The sequence below is a fragment of the Bombina bombina genome, chromosome 4 (assembly GCF_027579735.1).
Source record: "Bombina bombina isolate aBomBom1 chromosome 4, aBomBom1.pri, whole genome shotgun sequence".
NCBI lineage: Eukaryota > Metazoa > Chordata > Amphibia > Anura > Bombinatoridae > Bombina > Bombina bombina.
In genome coordinates this window covers 918,338,921-918,357,088 of record NC_069502.1, presented here as the reverse complement: position 1 = coordinate 918,357,088, position 18,168 = coordinate 918,338,921, and the positions used below count along the sequence as shown (strand labels likewise).

Sequence of the window (18,168 nt, the reverse complement as noted above, 5' to 3'; positions counted from 1 at the left end):
GGGCATCAAGCTCCATTCGGAGCTTGATAGATAGGCCCCTATATATAGATAGAGATAGAGAGATAGGTGATTGGTCAATGTAGTGTAAGCTGTGACACATTATAAATGTGTGGTTAATTACACAAGAGTCCAGCTAGAAAAACATAGGTGTGCCATAACATAAATTTGCAGTGGCAAGTGGTCCCGAGTCTGAAAAAAATTCAGACCCCTGATGTAGATTCATAATGACATATGATAAAGCTGCAGATACAGTATATCATACCATTTGGTAAGCTTTTCTAGACAATTAGCATATAGCCCTAAATCAGATGAAAATACATTTTATATAATAAATAACATTTATGGCACTTGTAGATTACTTCTTGAAACATGTACTTAATTTCCTTTCTTTTATTTTAAATCAGATTTATATTAGTAGCGCAGTTGTATAATTCTTAATCACATGCTTTTGTATCATTTCTTTTCAGACTTGTTAGATAACTGTTCTATTTTTCAGATTCAAAACACTAACAATCCACAAGTTATTTCAGTTTTACATATTAATTATAATGGAAAATAACTTGTATCTACATCTGAATTAAACAAAGTTCTTACCTCTACTAATTTCCGTATATGCTTGTTGATAATGGTGGGGTCTGGCTTTGTTGTAACCCCTGAGGCCCAGTCAAGTGGTTCAACTGGTTTATTGGGAGTTGTTGGAGAAGTTGGCTGTGAGTAAATAAATAAATAAATAGATAAATAAATATATATATATAATGTTTTTTTTCAGTAACGTACTAAAATACATATACATAAATAGTTATTTTGAAAATGTTTATATAGGAAAATTAAAAAGGCATACATATAATTTATTTTTGTTTTATGATGCAGTAGACGGAATGGATGCATTTGTAAAGTCAATTTATAATTGATTTCATTAAAGGGACAGTCTGGTCAAAATTAAACGTTCATGATTCAGATAGGGCGTGCAATTTTAAACAACTTTCCAATTTACTTTTATCATCAAATTTGCTTTGTTCTCTTGGTATTCTTTGTTGAAAGCTAAACCTAGGTAGGCTCATATACTAATTTCTAAGCCCTTGATGCCACCTCTTATCTTAGTGCATCTTTGCCGTTTTTAACAGCTAGACAGCGCTAATTCATGTGTGCCATATAGATAAGATGGTGCTTACTCCTGTGGAGTTTATGAGTCAGCATTGTTTGGTTAAAATGCAAGTCTGTCAAAAGAACTGAGATAAGGGGGCAGTCTGCAGAGGCTTAGATACAAGGTAATCACAAAGGTAAAAAGTATATTAATATAGAAGTGTTGGTTATACAAAACTGGGAAATGGGTAATAAAGGGATTATCTATCTTTTACAAAAATAAAAATTCTGGTGTAGACTGTCCCTTTAAAGTGAACATGGCTTTATGTATTCAAATGTATGTGTGCAATTAGATAGCTATACACATACACATTTGTCTACACATAATTATCATTTATATATACAGTAAATAAAGTCAACTAGTGTCTACGCTTGGGGTTTTTTACATCTACAATGTATGTATTTTGTATTTTATCATTCATTTTATCCCATTAGAGGATGATACCTGCATAAACAAAATCATAAAACAAAATGTACTCCACACACTGTAGCATTCAGAAAATGGTGATAATTTATTAATAAATTGTAGTGGACAAACACCTATGAAAAACACAACTTTTAAAGGGACATGAAACCCCAGATTTTTCTTTCATGATTCAGATAGAACATACAATTTTAAACAACTTTCTAATTTACTGCTATTATCAAATTGTCTTTGTTCTCTTGGTATCTTGTGCGGGAAAGCAGGAATGTAAGCTCAGGAGCGTGTACATGCCTGGAGAACTATATGGCAGCAGTTTTGCAAGAATGTTATTTATTTGAAAAAGCACTAGATGGGAGCACTCTTTTCTGTCATGTAGTGTTACAGACACCTACCTACCTAGGTTTGTCGTCACCAAAGAATATCATAGGAAAGTATGTGTAGACAAATGTGTGTGTAAGTTGGAAACCTTTTTTAAATTGTATGCTCTGTCTGAATCACAAAACAACATTTTGCTTTGTTCTCTTGGTATTCTTAGTTGAAAGCTTAACCTAGGAGGTTCATATGCTAATTTCTTAGACCTTGAAGGCCACCTATTTTCAGAATGCATTTTAACAGTTTTTCACCACTAGAGGGTGTTAGTTCACATATTTCATATAGATAACACTGTGCTTGTGCACGTGAAGTAATCTGGGAGCTGGCACTGATTTGCTAGACTGCAAGTCTGTCAAAAGAACTGAAAAAAGGGGCAGTTTGCAGAGGCTTAGATACAAGATAATCACAGAGGTTAAAAGTATATTATTATAACTGTGTTGGTTATGCAAAACTGGGAAATGGGTAATAAAGGGATTATCTATCTTTAAAACAATAAAAATTCTGGTGTAGACTGTCCCTTTAAGTACTGAATGCTCCTTTCAGTTGTAGACTGTCCCTTTAAGCTCTGTAAATATAGTAATGTGTTACATGTTTTAAATCTCTCTATATTTACCTAAGTTTATTTCATATTTTGTTTGAAACACAGCCAGCAAGTATTCCAAAACAGTCACTGTCACAAGACTTGGCATAACGGCATAACAATGTGTATTTTTTGTTACCAGAAAAGTCATGTAACGTTTTAAAATAATTAAAGGGATATGAAACTCAAACATTTTCTTTTATGATTCAGACAGAGCATGCAATTTAAAAAAAAAAAAAGTTTCCAATGTACTTATATTAATAACTTTGCTTCATTCCTATGATATTTTGTGTTGATTAGATACCTAGGTAGATGTCTAAGCACTATATAGCAGGAGATAGTGCTCTATAAATGGGACGGTGTTCTGTCAGAATAAGGTACCCATCCGAATAATCTTCCAGTAAACTGTGCATGTGCTATGTGACGTCACCAAATTCCTATACATTTTTGGAATGCAGTGACCTCACAGAGCCCCTGCAGGTTGCACGGTTAGCTTATTCTGACAAAAGAGAAATTCGACAAGATATGTCTCTGTGACCGCTTTCTCTCATGCGCAGTCACAGAGGTAGCTTATTTTGACGGATGATCTCATTGTTACGCATTGACTGCGCATGCAAACTTCAGAAGGCAGCCACAGTTACAGAGGTAGTAGCTTATAATGAAGAGTTACAAATTTATTTTGACCTATGCGCTCCATTCTGATGAGTAGTTTAATCTGACAGACACCGGCTGGGTTTTATATCCCTTTAAAAAAACAGACAGGTATTTATGCATTAACTCAGCATAACTTAAGGGTGAAATTGGTCACCATATTATAGAAGTTTAATATGATAAAATAAATATTTTATGCTTTTTTTGTCATTCCCATCCGCTGAGCATCATGTGACTTCAACAGTTTGAGATATTTTAGTTGACAAAGGATATAACCCATGAAAGCAGTTTAGAGTCAGATTACAAGTAGAGCGCTAACAGTTACCCGCAAGCGAAAAGAGGTTTATCGCGGGTGTTTATGCGTGTCGTGTGTAGTGCTTGTATTACAGGTTTAAAGTAAATGCGATCACTTGAGCGCAATTGAATTAACAAGCGCCAGGATACCACTTCCTCAGACCTCTGGTTAACTCTTTCGCAAAACAAAAAAGTGTCCCAAAACACATCACAAAGTGCAGTTGAACAAATAATAACACCATCTAATAAAAAATTATTTAAAAAAAAATATTGCATACAAAAGTTACAAGGGCTCAAAGATATGAGGTCTCAGGTGTTAGAAAAAAAGGCAGACAAAGGGCTTTAACATAGAGATACATACATATACATGTCTAAATATGTATATGTATGTGTGTATATATATATATGTGTGTGTGTGTGTGTTTATGAGTGTACATATGTATTTATGTATTTATATGTGTATATATGTATATAAATACAAATGTACACACATATAAACATATTTAGAAGTGCATTGGAGCCCTTTGCAGTTAAGTAGATGAAAACATGAAAAAACCTATTTATGCTATATTCATATTTAATAAAGTGTTATATTTTTTATTTACATATTGTTGTGTTATATTGTTTATTTACTGTAAATATTTCACATTCCAGTGTTCTGCACATAGCAGAATATATTCTACGTATTTATAAATAGATATTACTATATATATATATATATATATATATATATATATCTGTGTATATATATATATATATATATATATATATATACCTATATATAATCATCTATATATATATATAGATTTAAATATATATTGTACCAAAACATCATCAGATATATGTAGAAATATGTATTTATGAACACATAGAACATATTCTACTATGTGAAGAACATTGGAATTAGAAAAATTCATATTTTCATGTTGGGTTAGCGCATTTAAGAATATGCAATTGTTTTTCTTCCCACCTTTTTGCTCCATTTACTTGTTTGGTGGACGACGATAATGTGATCTCGATATTTGAAGTTTGGCTTTGAGTTAGGGCGCAAGCAAAATATTTTTTCTTTCAACTTGTAATACGAGTGGTACCAGACGCACACAAAAAACCTTAATTATAGCAGAGTTAGCGTGTGAGCAGGAGCGGTAAATACCAGTCCTCTTGTGATTTGGCCTTTAATAGGCTAACTCAATAAAAATGTATGCTGATTTTCTTTCATGAGGCAATTTACCACATGGTCACATGTTATGTGCTACGCTAACAGCACTCACCATAATGATGTATATAATAGTAGGGATAATTCAGGAAGTCTGAGTTATGTACAGCTTTAAGTGCTTATGTGACACCACCATTTTTTGGTGGGTAAATCAAAATGGCTGTTGGTTTCATCTTCCCATACATTCAACACATTTTTTAATACTGGAAAAAATCCAGATACTTATATGAAAAGAAAATGGATTCTAGTTATATAAATATTATCATTCATTTTGTTCAGATTCTCAATAGAGCAATCTGCAGATACGTTGGTCAAAATGTGTATTTGTTGAATAAATGTACATGAATGTTGTCACCTGTGGAATGTCACTGATTATTTATTGATTGCCACTGAAACGGTCAATGAACTTTAATTTAAGCTGTAAAAGGTCATCACATCTCTCACACAATGCTGTATTGGCAGATTATAAATCCTTATCTAGAATTATCAAGTTGTTGTGATTTTAGAGACTATAGAAAGGTCATCAATGCAATCAACTGTAAGATTTGCTTGATCATTCTGCATTCTGCAAAAGGATGCATTACTGACTGTGTTAAACTTGAACTGTCAGATTTGGACTCCTGGGTTCTTGAAATGTAAACTTTAAAAGCAAATTGGTTAAACCTCAAACGTTGTTTAAAAAGTGACTTTATTACTTTATATCAGGGTTCAAAAAAAGGAACAACAATGTTTCGAGCCAACAAAATCAGCCCTTAATCATGTCTATTACTGAGGAAGAAGTTTCTGCACTTATACTGTGCTCTCACCTCACTACCTGTCCCCTCGACCCCATCCCCTCACAGCTACTCCCATCCCTCTCTTCTACTCTTACCCCTATACTTACACACATTTTCAACCTCTCCCTCAGCACCGGTATATTTCCCTTATCTCTAAAACATGCACTGGTCACACTAATCCTAAAAAAACCTTCTCTCGATCCCACCTCCCCATCCAACTACCGCCCTATTTCCCTACTCCCTCTTGCATCAAAGCTTCTTGAAAAGCTGTTATATGCACACCTATCCCAGTTCCTTACATTAAACTCCCTCACTGATCCACTGCAATCTGTATTTCACCCCCATCACTCCACAGAGACAGCAATCGTTAGGGTTACCAATGACTTACATAAGCAAAATCCAAAGGCCACTTCTCTCTGCTTATCCTCCTTGACCTGTCTGCAGCCTTTGATACTGTTGACCACCCTCTTTTGCTTCAAACCCTCCAATCCTTTGGCATTTGTGACACAGCCTACCTGTCTAACCGTACCTTTAGTGTAGCCTTCTCTGGGGCTTCCTCTGACCAGTCCCCATCACCATTTTCTGTTGGGGTACTGCAAGGCTCTGTCCTCGGTCCCCTTCTCTTTTTAATCTACACGTCATCATTAGGTTCCTTAATAAAGTTCCACGGTTTCAATATCATTTGTATGCCGACGACACCCAAATCTACCTCACTGCGCCAGACCTATCTCCTTCCTTGCTAACCCGTGTCACTAACTGTCTTTCTCACATCTCTTCCTAGATGTCCTCGCACTACCTTAAGCTTAATCTCTCCAAAACTGATCTCCTTATTTTCCCTTCTTCTACTAAAATCTCCACCCCCCATTTCTCTATAACTGTCGTCAACTCCATCATTACCCCTACCCCGCATGCCCGATGTCTTGGGGTCACATTTGACTCAGATCTTTCTTTCACTCCTCATATTCAGTCTTTGGCTAAATCCTGCTGCTTCCACCTTAAAAACATCTCTAAAATTAGACATTTCTTTACACAGGACACAACTAAGATTTTAATCCACTCTATCATTCTTTCCCACCTCAACTACTACAACTCTGTCCTCTCTGGTCTCCTATCTGCCGCCTAGCTACTTTACAATCCATAATGAATGCCTCTGCCAGGCTTTTCTTCCTTACACGTCACTCTTTATCTGCTGCACCTCTCTGTCAATCCCTTCACTGGCTTCCTCTTGCCTCCAGGATTAAACACAAAATTCTGACATACAAGGCCCTCAACTGCACTGCTCCCCCCTATATCTCAGACCTTGTCTCCAGATACTCTCCCGTCCCCTTTGCTCTGCTCACAACCTCATACTCTCCTTGTCTCTTGTTACCTTCTCACATTACCGTTTACAGGACTTCTGCAGACTGGATCCCATCTTGTGGAACTCCCTGCCTTGCTTCACAAGACTCTCCCCTAGTTTTGAAAGCTTCAAGTGCTCCCTAAAGACTCTACTGTTCAGGGATGCATACAACCTACACTAACCTTTCCTATTACCAGTTCCTCTCCTCCATTACTATCCTCCATGAACCCCCTTAGCATGTAAGCCTAAGAGCCCAACTGTTTGCAGATCACCTTTATAAGAGCTGACTACAAAAGTGCGACTCTTGGTAGGGCCCTCTTCCCATTTAAATCCTTTTTTATGTTACCTTGTATACCGTTATCTTTATATTGCTGCAGAATCTGTGGGCGCTCTACAAAAAAACGATAATAATAATAATAATAAACAATACACTTGGAGGTGGCTAATCCAGAGTTATGTGCCTTATAAAAAAAAGCTTGTGCTGTTTTCTAACTTTGATTTCTTGAAATGTAACCCTTTCTACGGTGCTAAGCTGGTTTTAAAATGTTGGTTGCTGCTGACATTTAAGCACTATTGTTTAGTTCACTGCCAAACATGGAAGTAAGAGGCTTCTTGAGTTATTCATCTCTTTTCAGAGCCAAATATCTTCTTGTGCTAGTGAAACACACTAAGATCTAGACTTGTACAGATCTTTGAGTGTTTCACTTGAACAAGAAGGCAATTGGCTCTGAAAAGAGACAAATACTGTGAGCAGCCTCTTACTTCCACATTCGATAGTGAACCATACTGCCAAATGCACGTCTCCTATTGTAAGTATGTTTTCAGTGGGGCGCCAACAAAAAATGTATAGAGTTAGATTTAACAAGCAGCGGATGCTGCTTTCTCTGCCCGGTCGTAAGACCACTGCTCTTTGACTTGTCCGACACCTTTTATGTGGCGGACTGCATTCATCCAGATATGATCGGGATGATTGACACCCCCTGCTAGTGGCAGATTGGCTGCGAATGCTTGTGCAATGTTAAATGCCGACCGCGTAGGCTGTCAGCATTTAGAGATGTCGGGCGGACATGATTCACTACAGCGAATCATGTCTGCATTTAATAAATTGACCCTATAGTGTTTGTTTTCTTTTTTGTAGATGAGATTTAAAATGTAACATTATTTTATGTACATATCATGACATCATGACACATATAATAAACCCACTGATCAGGTGTATTAGGGCTAGACTTCATATAATATTACTTTGGGTACGAAGAAATTGATTTCTCTCTACTCTTTTTTTATACCCAAAATGTATGTTCTCCACTTTATATTCCCTTCTCTGCCCACCCCCTCCTCCTTATTACCACTTCTCTCAGCTCAAGATTTTGCCTACCAGTTCAAGAGCAAAATAGACTCCATCGGAAATAAAATAATGTCTCACCACACTAGAAATCTCCAACCCTAATTCATTTACAAACATCCAAAATCTGCTTATCCTCAAACGCAGCTCTTTTGCACCTGTTACAGAGGATGAAGTTTCAGTAACTATATCATCCTCCCGTCTCGCTAATTGCCCCCTCAATCCAGGCTGATCTTCCTTACACATCACTCCTCATCTTCTGCACCTCTCTATCAATCCCTTAAAGTGAATGTAAAAATGAGCATACTCGCTCACGTCATAGGATAGAATAGGATAGAATAGGATAGAATAGGATAGAAAAAATGTAGGCAGACTTTCATTCGTCAAATTTGTACTATTTATTAATATTTTCAGATTTGTACCTTTTAATGCTATAACCATAAGCGCCGTTCCTCCACCCGCCATATTGCTCACTTGACTGACAGATAACGAATCTGCAATCCACTAATTGTTGCCCCCCCCGGGGCATTCACCCCCTTTGCACAAACATCACGCCCCAGGGGGGAAACGATTAGTGGATTACAGATTCGTCATCTGTCAATCAATTGAGCAATATGGCCTGCAGAGCACTAGACTGTCCCTTTAAATCCAGAAAAACATTTATTTTTCATAAGAAGAAAGTGGCCACAACTGGTATCATCTTCTGTTTTAGGATTGTAACATTTCTCATACTGTAACTCGTGAAACAACTAAGTTACAAGGTTTAAAATATCAATAAAAGTTACAAAAACTGTGCAAAAGATCTTGGTTGCCAATAAACAAGATAGAATAGCAAACTTTGAAAAGAGATTTCTATCAGCAATCACATCTTTGTGATCAGAATTTAAGAAGACAAAATGACTGTAATCATGAAAATGTGAGTGTAAAATAAAAATAAATGTATTAAGAATGTGATTGCTAAACATAATTTCTAGATGTTGCAGTCATTATTTATTTTTTTCTCACATAACTGTACATTTATATTAAATACATATATAAATGTCTGTCTAGCCCACTACCAACAGCCTATACAATAGAAATAAATATAGGTTTAATGAATGTAGATCATTTATTCATATATATCTAAAATGGCATCTGTAGCTATTTCAGAGTGTATTGTACATGTGATACAAGTGATCTTGGAATATTCACAAATATGTTTGAACTTTATCAAGTCCCTTTAGGTGTGGAATTCAATAATGGCAAAATGGTTCAGAAAACCTGTTAAAATGCATTGAGAATATGTATTGTGAACTTCTAAGTCTATGCTCCCCATGCATCAAATGGGTGACATTTCCAATATCCAATCCAATATTTTCAAAATACAAGAATCGTGTTGTTGTTTACATTGTCAGTTTTCCGATGTTGAAAAAGGTATATCAGGTGCTGAAAAACAGCCAATTAACATGATTGACAAGATTAGAACTGACCCCATAGTGTCTTAATATCATATATATATATATATATATATATATATATATATATATATATATATATATATATATGTTACTTTCAAAGCAATATGGTGAGGCGTAAGGAATGCCTCACCTAGGCCTGAGGAAACCCTTACAGGAACACTTTCCTACAAATGCTGGTTTCAAAAGCGTAAACAGCATGGTAAAAATTAGGTGACCATATCCAAGACCTGAAAGCTGACAAACAATTGTTCAAAAGAGACTTTGCAATGATGAAGCCATATGCTTTAAAATGTAGATAATTAAAAAATGCTCCTGGCACGCCAAGGGCAGGTTATTTAAAACAAAAATTTATTCAAAAAAGCTTACAAATATAAGCATGAAAGGTAGCATGGGGTGAGGCTCTGACGCGTTTCATGCTTGCTCTTAGCACTTAGTCATAGGTGTCCAGGAAGCTGTCTTAAACAATTTTTCGAAAGATACTTTGTTATCATGAAGCCATATGCTTTAAAATGTAGATAATGTTATTCTGAACTCTTAGCATATAAGGTTTAAGGAACACTTTAGACCTTACTCTATATAGGTAGAATCAAAGCCCAAGACTGCAGCACAGTGAAGCAGAGTCCAGAAGACAATCTGGTAAGTCTCTGCCTTTATGAAATGGCCCAAGTGAGGATCATCTGATATAACAAGAATATGAGACAAAATTGGTTTAGAATTCTCCAAAAAGAATTGTGAAGCAATTATTATTCCATTTTCTCTGAATGTCTAAATAGCTGTCTCTACAACATTTTCTAACGGCAAGATGAAATGTGTATATCTCTATTCCCCAGAAATGTATTTTATACACACTTTATCATAAACATATATTTATTTTTTTAAACAAAAAAAACTGACATGTTTCCTACCGATTTAGGATTCCTTGGCTCGAGTACCAGAGAAAGTTTGTAAATATCATCTTCTGTATGATACAAGTCAAGTGATAGCTGAAATATAATGTTATAGAAATGTTACTCAGCTGTTATAATAAATGTAATTGACAAACAAAAAATCACAGAAACCCAGATTCACTAAGGAGAAGTTATGAGACAAGGTGCATTTGAAAACCTCTACTAGGATTTACCTGTAATTTGTAACTCATCCATTTATTTAATTTAAGATAAAAGGTATCCACCACTATATTAAAATCTCCATTTTAATTCCTTACAAACAACATTTATTTTAGAATTGTAGATTGATTTATATTTTATTCTAAATGTAAATACAAAACCCTCTTTTTTAGAGAATCATATCACTAATCATGTTAGGAAAATAATGAGTAAATCATTGGACTAGAAACAGCCAATCCCATAATTCCTTGTCTCTATAAACCATAGTAAATACGTAGAGTGTAAGCTCACATTGTGAATATGGCTTAGTATTATTTTTATTATGCTTTTTATGACTTTATTTATTTATTACACCCTTGTGTAGTGATGCAAGATGTGTTGGTGTTTTCTAATTAAGGGATAATTATATTAAAGGGCCATAATACCCAAATGTTTAAACACTTGAAAGTGATGCAGTATAGCTGTAAAAAGCTGACTAGAAAATATCACCTGAACATCGCTATGTAAAAAAGGAAAATATTTTACCTCAAAAGTTTCTCAGTAGCCACACCCCATTGTAAAGGACCTCTATGCAACAAATCAGTATGTCTGTCCCGGGACAGCGGAAGGAGCAAGCTTACGTGCACACTCATGTTATTTCTCTATTCAGTGTAAGGAAGTTTACAATGAAATCTCATGAGAGTTAAGTAAAATCTCATAAGATCACAGTAAAATAGTTCATGACCTCAGCACTGTTGATGCTGATTGGCTGCTGTCCATTTCTTCATTTTTTTAAATTTGTTTTTTACCTGCAACTGGGCAGTAACTGAGTATAACTTTTTACACAGAACTAACTCTACTGAGCTGAGGAAATTGTGAGGTAAAATATCTTCCTTTTTTACATAGAGATGCTCAGGTGATATTTTCCTGTCAGCTTTTTACAGTTATACGGCATCAGTTTCAAGTGATTTAGCATATGAGTATTATGTCCCTTTAATAAAAGTGATATTACTACTAACACTATTAGGGGTACCCGGGCATTAGTGAGTTGTGGTCAACTGTGTATTGAAGGTTATAATGTTCTGGCTGCAAAAAACAAAAAAAAATATGGGCCTGAGTACTCTTTGCGGGGACTGATAGGTTCCAAAGTCTGAAAGCCCCAGTAGTACACAGGGCCCTTAGTTTTTAATCCATGGCGCACTGGCACTGTACATCCATTGCTGTATGTTGTCCATTGCTCTCCCCCAATCAATCATAGGAGAGAGCAGGGCCTCCAATGCTTTGTATCTAATCGGCAATGTATAGTACCTTACTATGTATGATTAATAATACTGCTTGTTTTTTCTCCTGGGTATGTATTAGAATTTTACTATAAATAAAGTTTGGAAAGAAAAAAGTGAGAGCAGGGCCTGTCAATGTGATCAAGCGAGATCACAGAAATTGATCTCCACAACCTTAGAGGTGGAAGAGAGGCTACAAAGCAGCAGTTGTATGAGTGAGCCTGCCCCACAAGGGCTTCAAATCAGTATCTGCTACTCAGTACCTGGAGCTTTATATATCACAGGAGTCTGGAAATCTATGTTCCCTATAAGGTGAATGTAAAAGTCAAAATTAAACTTTCATGTTTCAAATAAAGCATGTCATTTTAAGAGACAGGAGTATTGATGCATTACTGGGAGCTAGCTGGTGATTGGTGGCTATGCACATATCCTTCTTGTGATTGGCTCACCAGATGTTTTCAGTTAGTTCCCGGTAGTGCATTGCTGCTCTGGAGCTGACTTTATCTATGTGTCAAACACTCATAGTTACATGTAAGTAACAATTGTTTTTTAAACTTCTATGTCCCTTTTAGTTACATCTTATAATATTATAATATATTGACAAAGCATTGAAATTCATAAAATGCTCATTTTCACTGTCTTATTTAAGTGCACTATTGTTGATGCACAAAATGAAAAAACGTTTTGATTCTTCACAAACTACATTACTTGTAGCACTCAGGATGTGTAATTAAAACTGATATTTTTTAAGACTAATTAATATATGTCGCAAGCACCAAAAGGTAATTGAGACCTACTGGAGTATATAATGATTTTGAGTCCATTCTGCTGTTTCTGGTTATCAGATTTTTTTATGTGACTGAATAATACTACCATTCAGCACGAGTTTAGTGAATATGCTGAAAGCAGTAGAATATTATTTGTGGCAAAAGAGCGAGTTCTAAGACAGTTTTTTCTCAAATCCATTCATCAGGGCACACTAACAAGCCTGATTTTCAGGATGTATGAACTGATGAAATAATCACTTAATCAGTAACCATGGTTATAAACTTACTCTAACCCAAGGTAATCCCAAGGTAAGTGTGTCCTCATGACTGGAATTGAGAAACACAGCGCTAAGGGGAAAATATAATCATCTTGTTTATCTCTATTGAATGTTACCTAAAGTGTCCCAAATAACAACACATTCTTGTTAGACATATTGAATAACAAAAAAAATGTGTTGTTTTTTTACATTTGTAAGAAATCTGTTAAAAGTACAGTTATGCAATGGACGAGTCATACAATTTCCAAAATAAAGTGACCACACAATTCATTAAATTCCACTAAATGCAATGTTTTTAATGGCTTCTCTTTTCAAAGGCACATTATAGTAGGTTTACTTCAGATAAATGTTACTTACACATTGCTTAACATTTTACAAATGTGAAAATGACACAAATACTTTTTTTTTTATCAGTGCACGCTTTGAAATACAGTGAAAATGACGTAAGCAATGTTGAGATCAAATTCAGTAACTTCAAAAATAACAACGTTGTAACAGGAAATAGTAGAAAGACAAACTTAAGGGCCCATTCATACTTCACATAAACAGCTGCCTTGGTTTACTATAATGTCATTTGTGGTCATATTTCAACTGTATGTGTACGTTTGTTACATAAACTAGATGTTTTTGCTATTGATAACCATCTTCTCACCTCCTTTTATAGCAGTAGCATTATTTAAGAAGTACACATATTCCTCACACTTTTATTTACAAGAATACTTTCTGAGTTACTATTAATGCATTTATAGAAAAATCAATACCAATACATTAAAATATGTAGTCATTGTATTAAGATATATTTGTTATTCTTTTAATCTAAAAAGGGTAATTTCAAAATATTATGTTTTGTTTGTTTGAAAAAATACTATGCTCTGGACAAACCAATATATTTTTTGTCAACTATGCAGAGGCTTGTCCCTCTCCACCAATTAAACTTGTCCTTATCACCCAAAGTAACATTTTCAGGTTAAAAAAAAATGTTCATTGTGTTTGAAGGCTGCTCTTTCATATGCATGATAGGAATGTTTTATTGCAATAGTCCTTTAAAATGTCACCTGCATCTAGGCACTCTGCTGAATAGCATTGACAGTTTGTTGAATCCGACTAGTGAGCCTCTTGTGATTGGATGCCAAATGCAGCCCAGATTGTGGTGTCATAAGTGGGTGGAGCTTGGCAGCCATTTCAAAGTGCCCAAAAACAATAGTCATTTTAAAATAACTTTTTTCCGTTCTTGCGGCATGATATAGAAAAGGGTACAGCAGGTTATTTGCAGCTTAATCTAAGGTAAGACTTTAGGATGATGAAGGTGTAGACTGCCCCTTTAACTATTACATACCTGTAGCACACTGGGGAGCGGCCGTATCTTCTTATTCATTAGTGTGGACCTGAAGTCAATGAAGAAGAGGATTAGCAAGGCTCCCAGCATGCTACAGCTACTTTAACACGGGGGATCTTTCTCCTTTAGCGCAATATATTTAAAGGGACAGTCTACACAAGAATTGTTATTGTTTAAAAAGATAGATAATCCCTTTATATTATTACCCATTCTCCAGTTTTGCATAACCAACACAGTTATATTAATATACTTTTTACCTCTGTGATTGCCTTGTATCTAAGCCTCTGCAGACTGCCCCCTTATATCAGTTCTTTGGATAGACTTGCATTTTAGCCAATCAGTGCTGACTCCTAGGAAACTCCATGGGTGTAAGCACAATGTTATCTATATGGCACACATGAACTAACCCCCTCTAGTTGTATGTTAATTAATATTCAGTATTCAGTATGTTTAAACTACCGAATACCAAATATTGCAGCACACGAATATTCTGAAAAATTAATTTTTCAGAATATTTGTTCCAAATGATTTGTCCAAAATGAATGATTCAGTGATCCACAAGTCTCTACTTTAGCCTAATAAAACATATGCAAATATTTTAAAAATTGCAAACATTTACATAACCTGTTTTACAAGTGTGTTTCCCAAGCATTGAGGATGTAATTATTGCTTTTCTGTGCTGCTATCGGTTCTTGTGGCTTTTAAAACAACTATAAATGTTGGTGCCAGTTACAACCACTATTGCAATACTTGCAAAGATAGGTGTAGCGAGGCTGAATGAATTTCAGCCTTATCATCAAGGATCCTCTGCAACCTAACCAGCTTCTATTTATCTAGCCAAATTAATTATTGACTGTGTGATATAAAAATCAACCTAGTTTACTTATTTAAAGGGACAGTCTACATGAAAAATGTTATTGTTTAAAAAGATAGATAATCCCTTTAGTACCCATTCCCCAGTTTTGTTTACCCAACACTATTATTTTAATACACTTTTTACCTCTGTGATTACCTTATATCTAAGCCTCTGCAGACTGCCCCCTTATTTCAGTTCTTTTGACTGACTTGCAATTTAGCCAATCAGCGCTGACTCCACAGGAGTTATCTATATGGCACACATGAACTAGCACTGTCTAGCTGTGAAAAGCTAATAAAATGCATTGAAATAAGAGGCGGCCTGCAGGGGCTTAGAAACAGGAAGAGATATAGAGGTTTAGGGGCATATTTATCAAGCTCTGTACGGAGCTTGATGCCCCGTGTTTCCGGCAAGCCTTCAGACTCGCCGGAAACAGAAGTTATGAAGCAGCGGTCTAGTGACCGCTGCTCCATAACCTGTCTGCCTGCTCTGAGGCGGCAGACAGAAATCAACCCGATCAAGTACGATCTGGTTGATTGACACCCACCCCCTGCTAGCGGCCATGAATCTGCAGGGGGTGGCATTGCACAAGCAGTTCACCAGAACTGCTGGTGCAATGATAAATGCCAACAGTGTATGCTGTCTGCATTTATCGATGTGCAGCGGACATAATCCGCAATATCGGATCATGTCCGCTCGCATCATCATAAATAGATAAATAAAGTATATTAATACAACAATGTTGGTTGTGCAAAGCTGAAGAATTGGTAGTAAAGGCATTATCTATCTTTTTAAACTATAAAAAAAAATTAAGTAGACTGTCCCTTTAATCCCTACATTGAACATTTTACTGCACAAACAGTGGTTATCCAACGTATTGCTAAAAAAAAAAAAGGGATGCAGAAATAATCTCATGTAAATGATACATAAAAATTCCCTTTTTATTTGTTTCAAGCCTAATCATAGCCAATTTTACAGCTGGTGACCTATCCAGCAGCTCGATTTGTGTATAAAAAGTTTCTGTTTCATTTAAATAACAGCAAAAGAACTCCACTGTATAATTCTGTATCCTTTGTCTTAAACATAAACACAAGTGCAGGGAAGATCAGTTGTTTGCAGATACTTTTTGAACACATTCACCTTTTAAAAAAAAAAAATAGCAAATTAGTAATCATTCATTGGCTTAGTGGATAGAGTCTCTGTTTCATACTCTTAGCATTGAGAATTTAAATCAATTTTTTTTTGTTTTTTTATAGTAAAGATTTAGCAGAGCTCATCATGAAATAATTTAAAGGGCCATTATACCCACATTTTTTCTTTCATGATTTAGATAGAGAATGCATTTTTAAACATCTTTCTAATTTACTTTTATTATCTAATTTGTTTTATTCTCTTGATATTCTTTGCTGAAAAGCATATCTAGATATGCTCAGTAGCTGCTGATTGGTTGCTGCACATAGAAGTCTCATGTGATTGGCTCACCCATGTGCATTGCTTTGTCTTCAAACAAGGATATCTCAAAAATTAAGCAAAATAAATAATAGAAGTAAATTGTAATGTTGTTTAAATTTGTATGTTCTATCTGAATCATGAAAGAAAGATTTTGGGTTTAGTGGACCTTTAATGTGCAAATAAATCTAAAAAAAATATCAAAGCCAGGAACTCAAAATATAAATGTTCTGCCTCCTGTGCCACATTTTCATAATGTTGTGGTTAAATGAAGAGGTCTGGTGTTAGGAGGTTCTGCTTGTATGCAGCATCAGGAAGGGAACAAAGAATATTAATGTTTGTCTTTCCGGGAAGCAAATGCTTAAGCATCAGGAATTTTCTCAGTTTTGTTCTTTCAAGTGAAAATGTAAACTCTGTCATTAATAAATGTATATTGCCTTTATGAGTGGATGAACAATATATATATATACTGTATATATTATATATATTTGTAAAGATAAGCACTCACTGGTCTTCTGCCATCCGTAACAAAAGAAGGGACAGCATCTAGTCCTGAAATGTCACACTAAATAAAGCTTTTTTGTCACGGATGGCAGAAGACCAGTGAGTGCTTATCTTTACAAATCTACATTTAATTAACACTACAGCACCCTGGCGGATATTGTTTGATGGTGGGAGTGCATACACATGATCAGATTTGTGTATATATACAGTACATATATATAGATACATATATATATTGTGTGTGGTTGTATGTAGATAGATAGATAGATAGATAGATAGATGATAGATATTGATATATTGGGGCCTATCTATCAAGCTCCGAAAGGAGCTTGATGCCTCGTGTTTCTGGCGAGCCTGCAGGCTCACCAGAAACAGCAGTTATGAAGCAGTGGTCACAAAGACCGCTGCTCCATAACCTGTCCGCCTGCTCTAAGCAGGCGGACAGACATCGCCGGAAATCAACCCGATCGAGTACAATCGGGTTGATTGACACCCCGCTGCTGGCGGCCCATTGGCAGCGAGTCTGCAGGGGGCGGCGTTACACCAGCAGCTCTTGTGAGCTGCTGGTGCAATGCTGAATATGGAGAGCGTATTGCTCTCTGTATTCAGCAAGGTCTGGCGGACCTGATCCGCACTGTCGGATCAGGTCCACCAGACCTTGTTAAATAGAGGCCATAAAATATTTCAAAAGGGATTAGCAGTACTGATTAAAGGGACAGTCAAGTCCAAAAAAACTTTCATGTTTTAAATAGGGCATGCAATTTTAAACAACTTCCCAATTTACTTTTATCACCAATTTTGCTTTGTTCTCTTGGTATTCTTAGTTGAAAGCTAAAACTGGGAGGTTCATATGCTATTTTCTTAGACCTTGAAGACTGCCTCTAATCTGAATACATTTTGACCACTAGAGGGCATTAGTTCACATGTTTCATATAGATAACATTGAGCTCATGCACGTAAAGTGACCTAGGGCTGAGCACTGATTGGCTAAACTGCATGTCTGTCAAAAGAACTGA

At 35.7% G+C, this 18,168-nt stretch overlaps 1 protein-coding gene across 1 annotated transcript in view; it reads right to left on the bottom strand.

The window, feature by feature from the left end:
- Positions 1–18,168, bottom strand: part of RASGRP3 (RAS guanyl releasing protein 3) — a 295,306-nt gene that overhangs the window by 32,189 nt on the left and 244,949 nt on the right. The window contains exons 10-11 of the mRNA XM_053711867.1: positions 10,503–10,580; positions 595–708 (exon numbers count right to left, since the gene is read on the bottom strand). Of these exons, the coding sequence (XP_053567842.1) occupies positions 595–708; positions 10,503–10,580 (192 nt within the window). The remainder of the gene's footprint in view (positions 1–594; positions 709–10,502; positions 10,581–18,168) is intronic.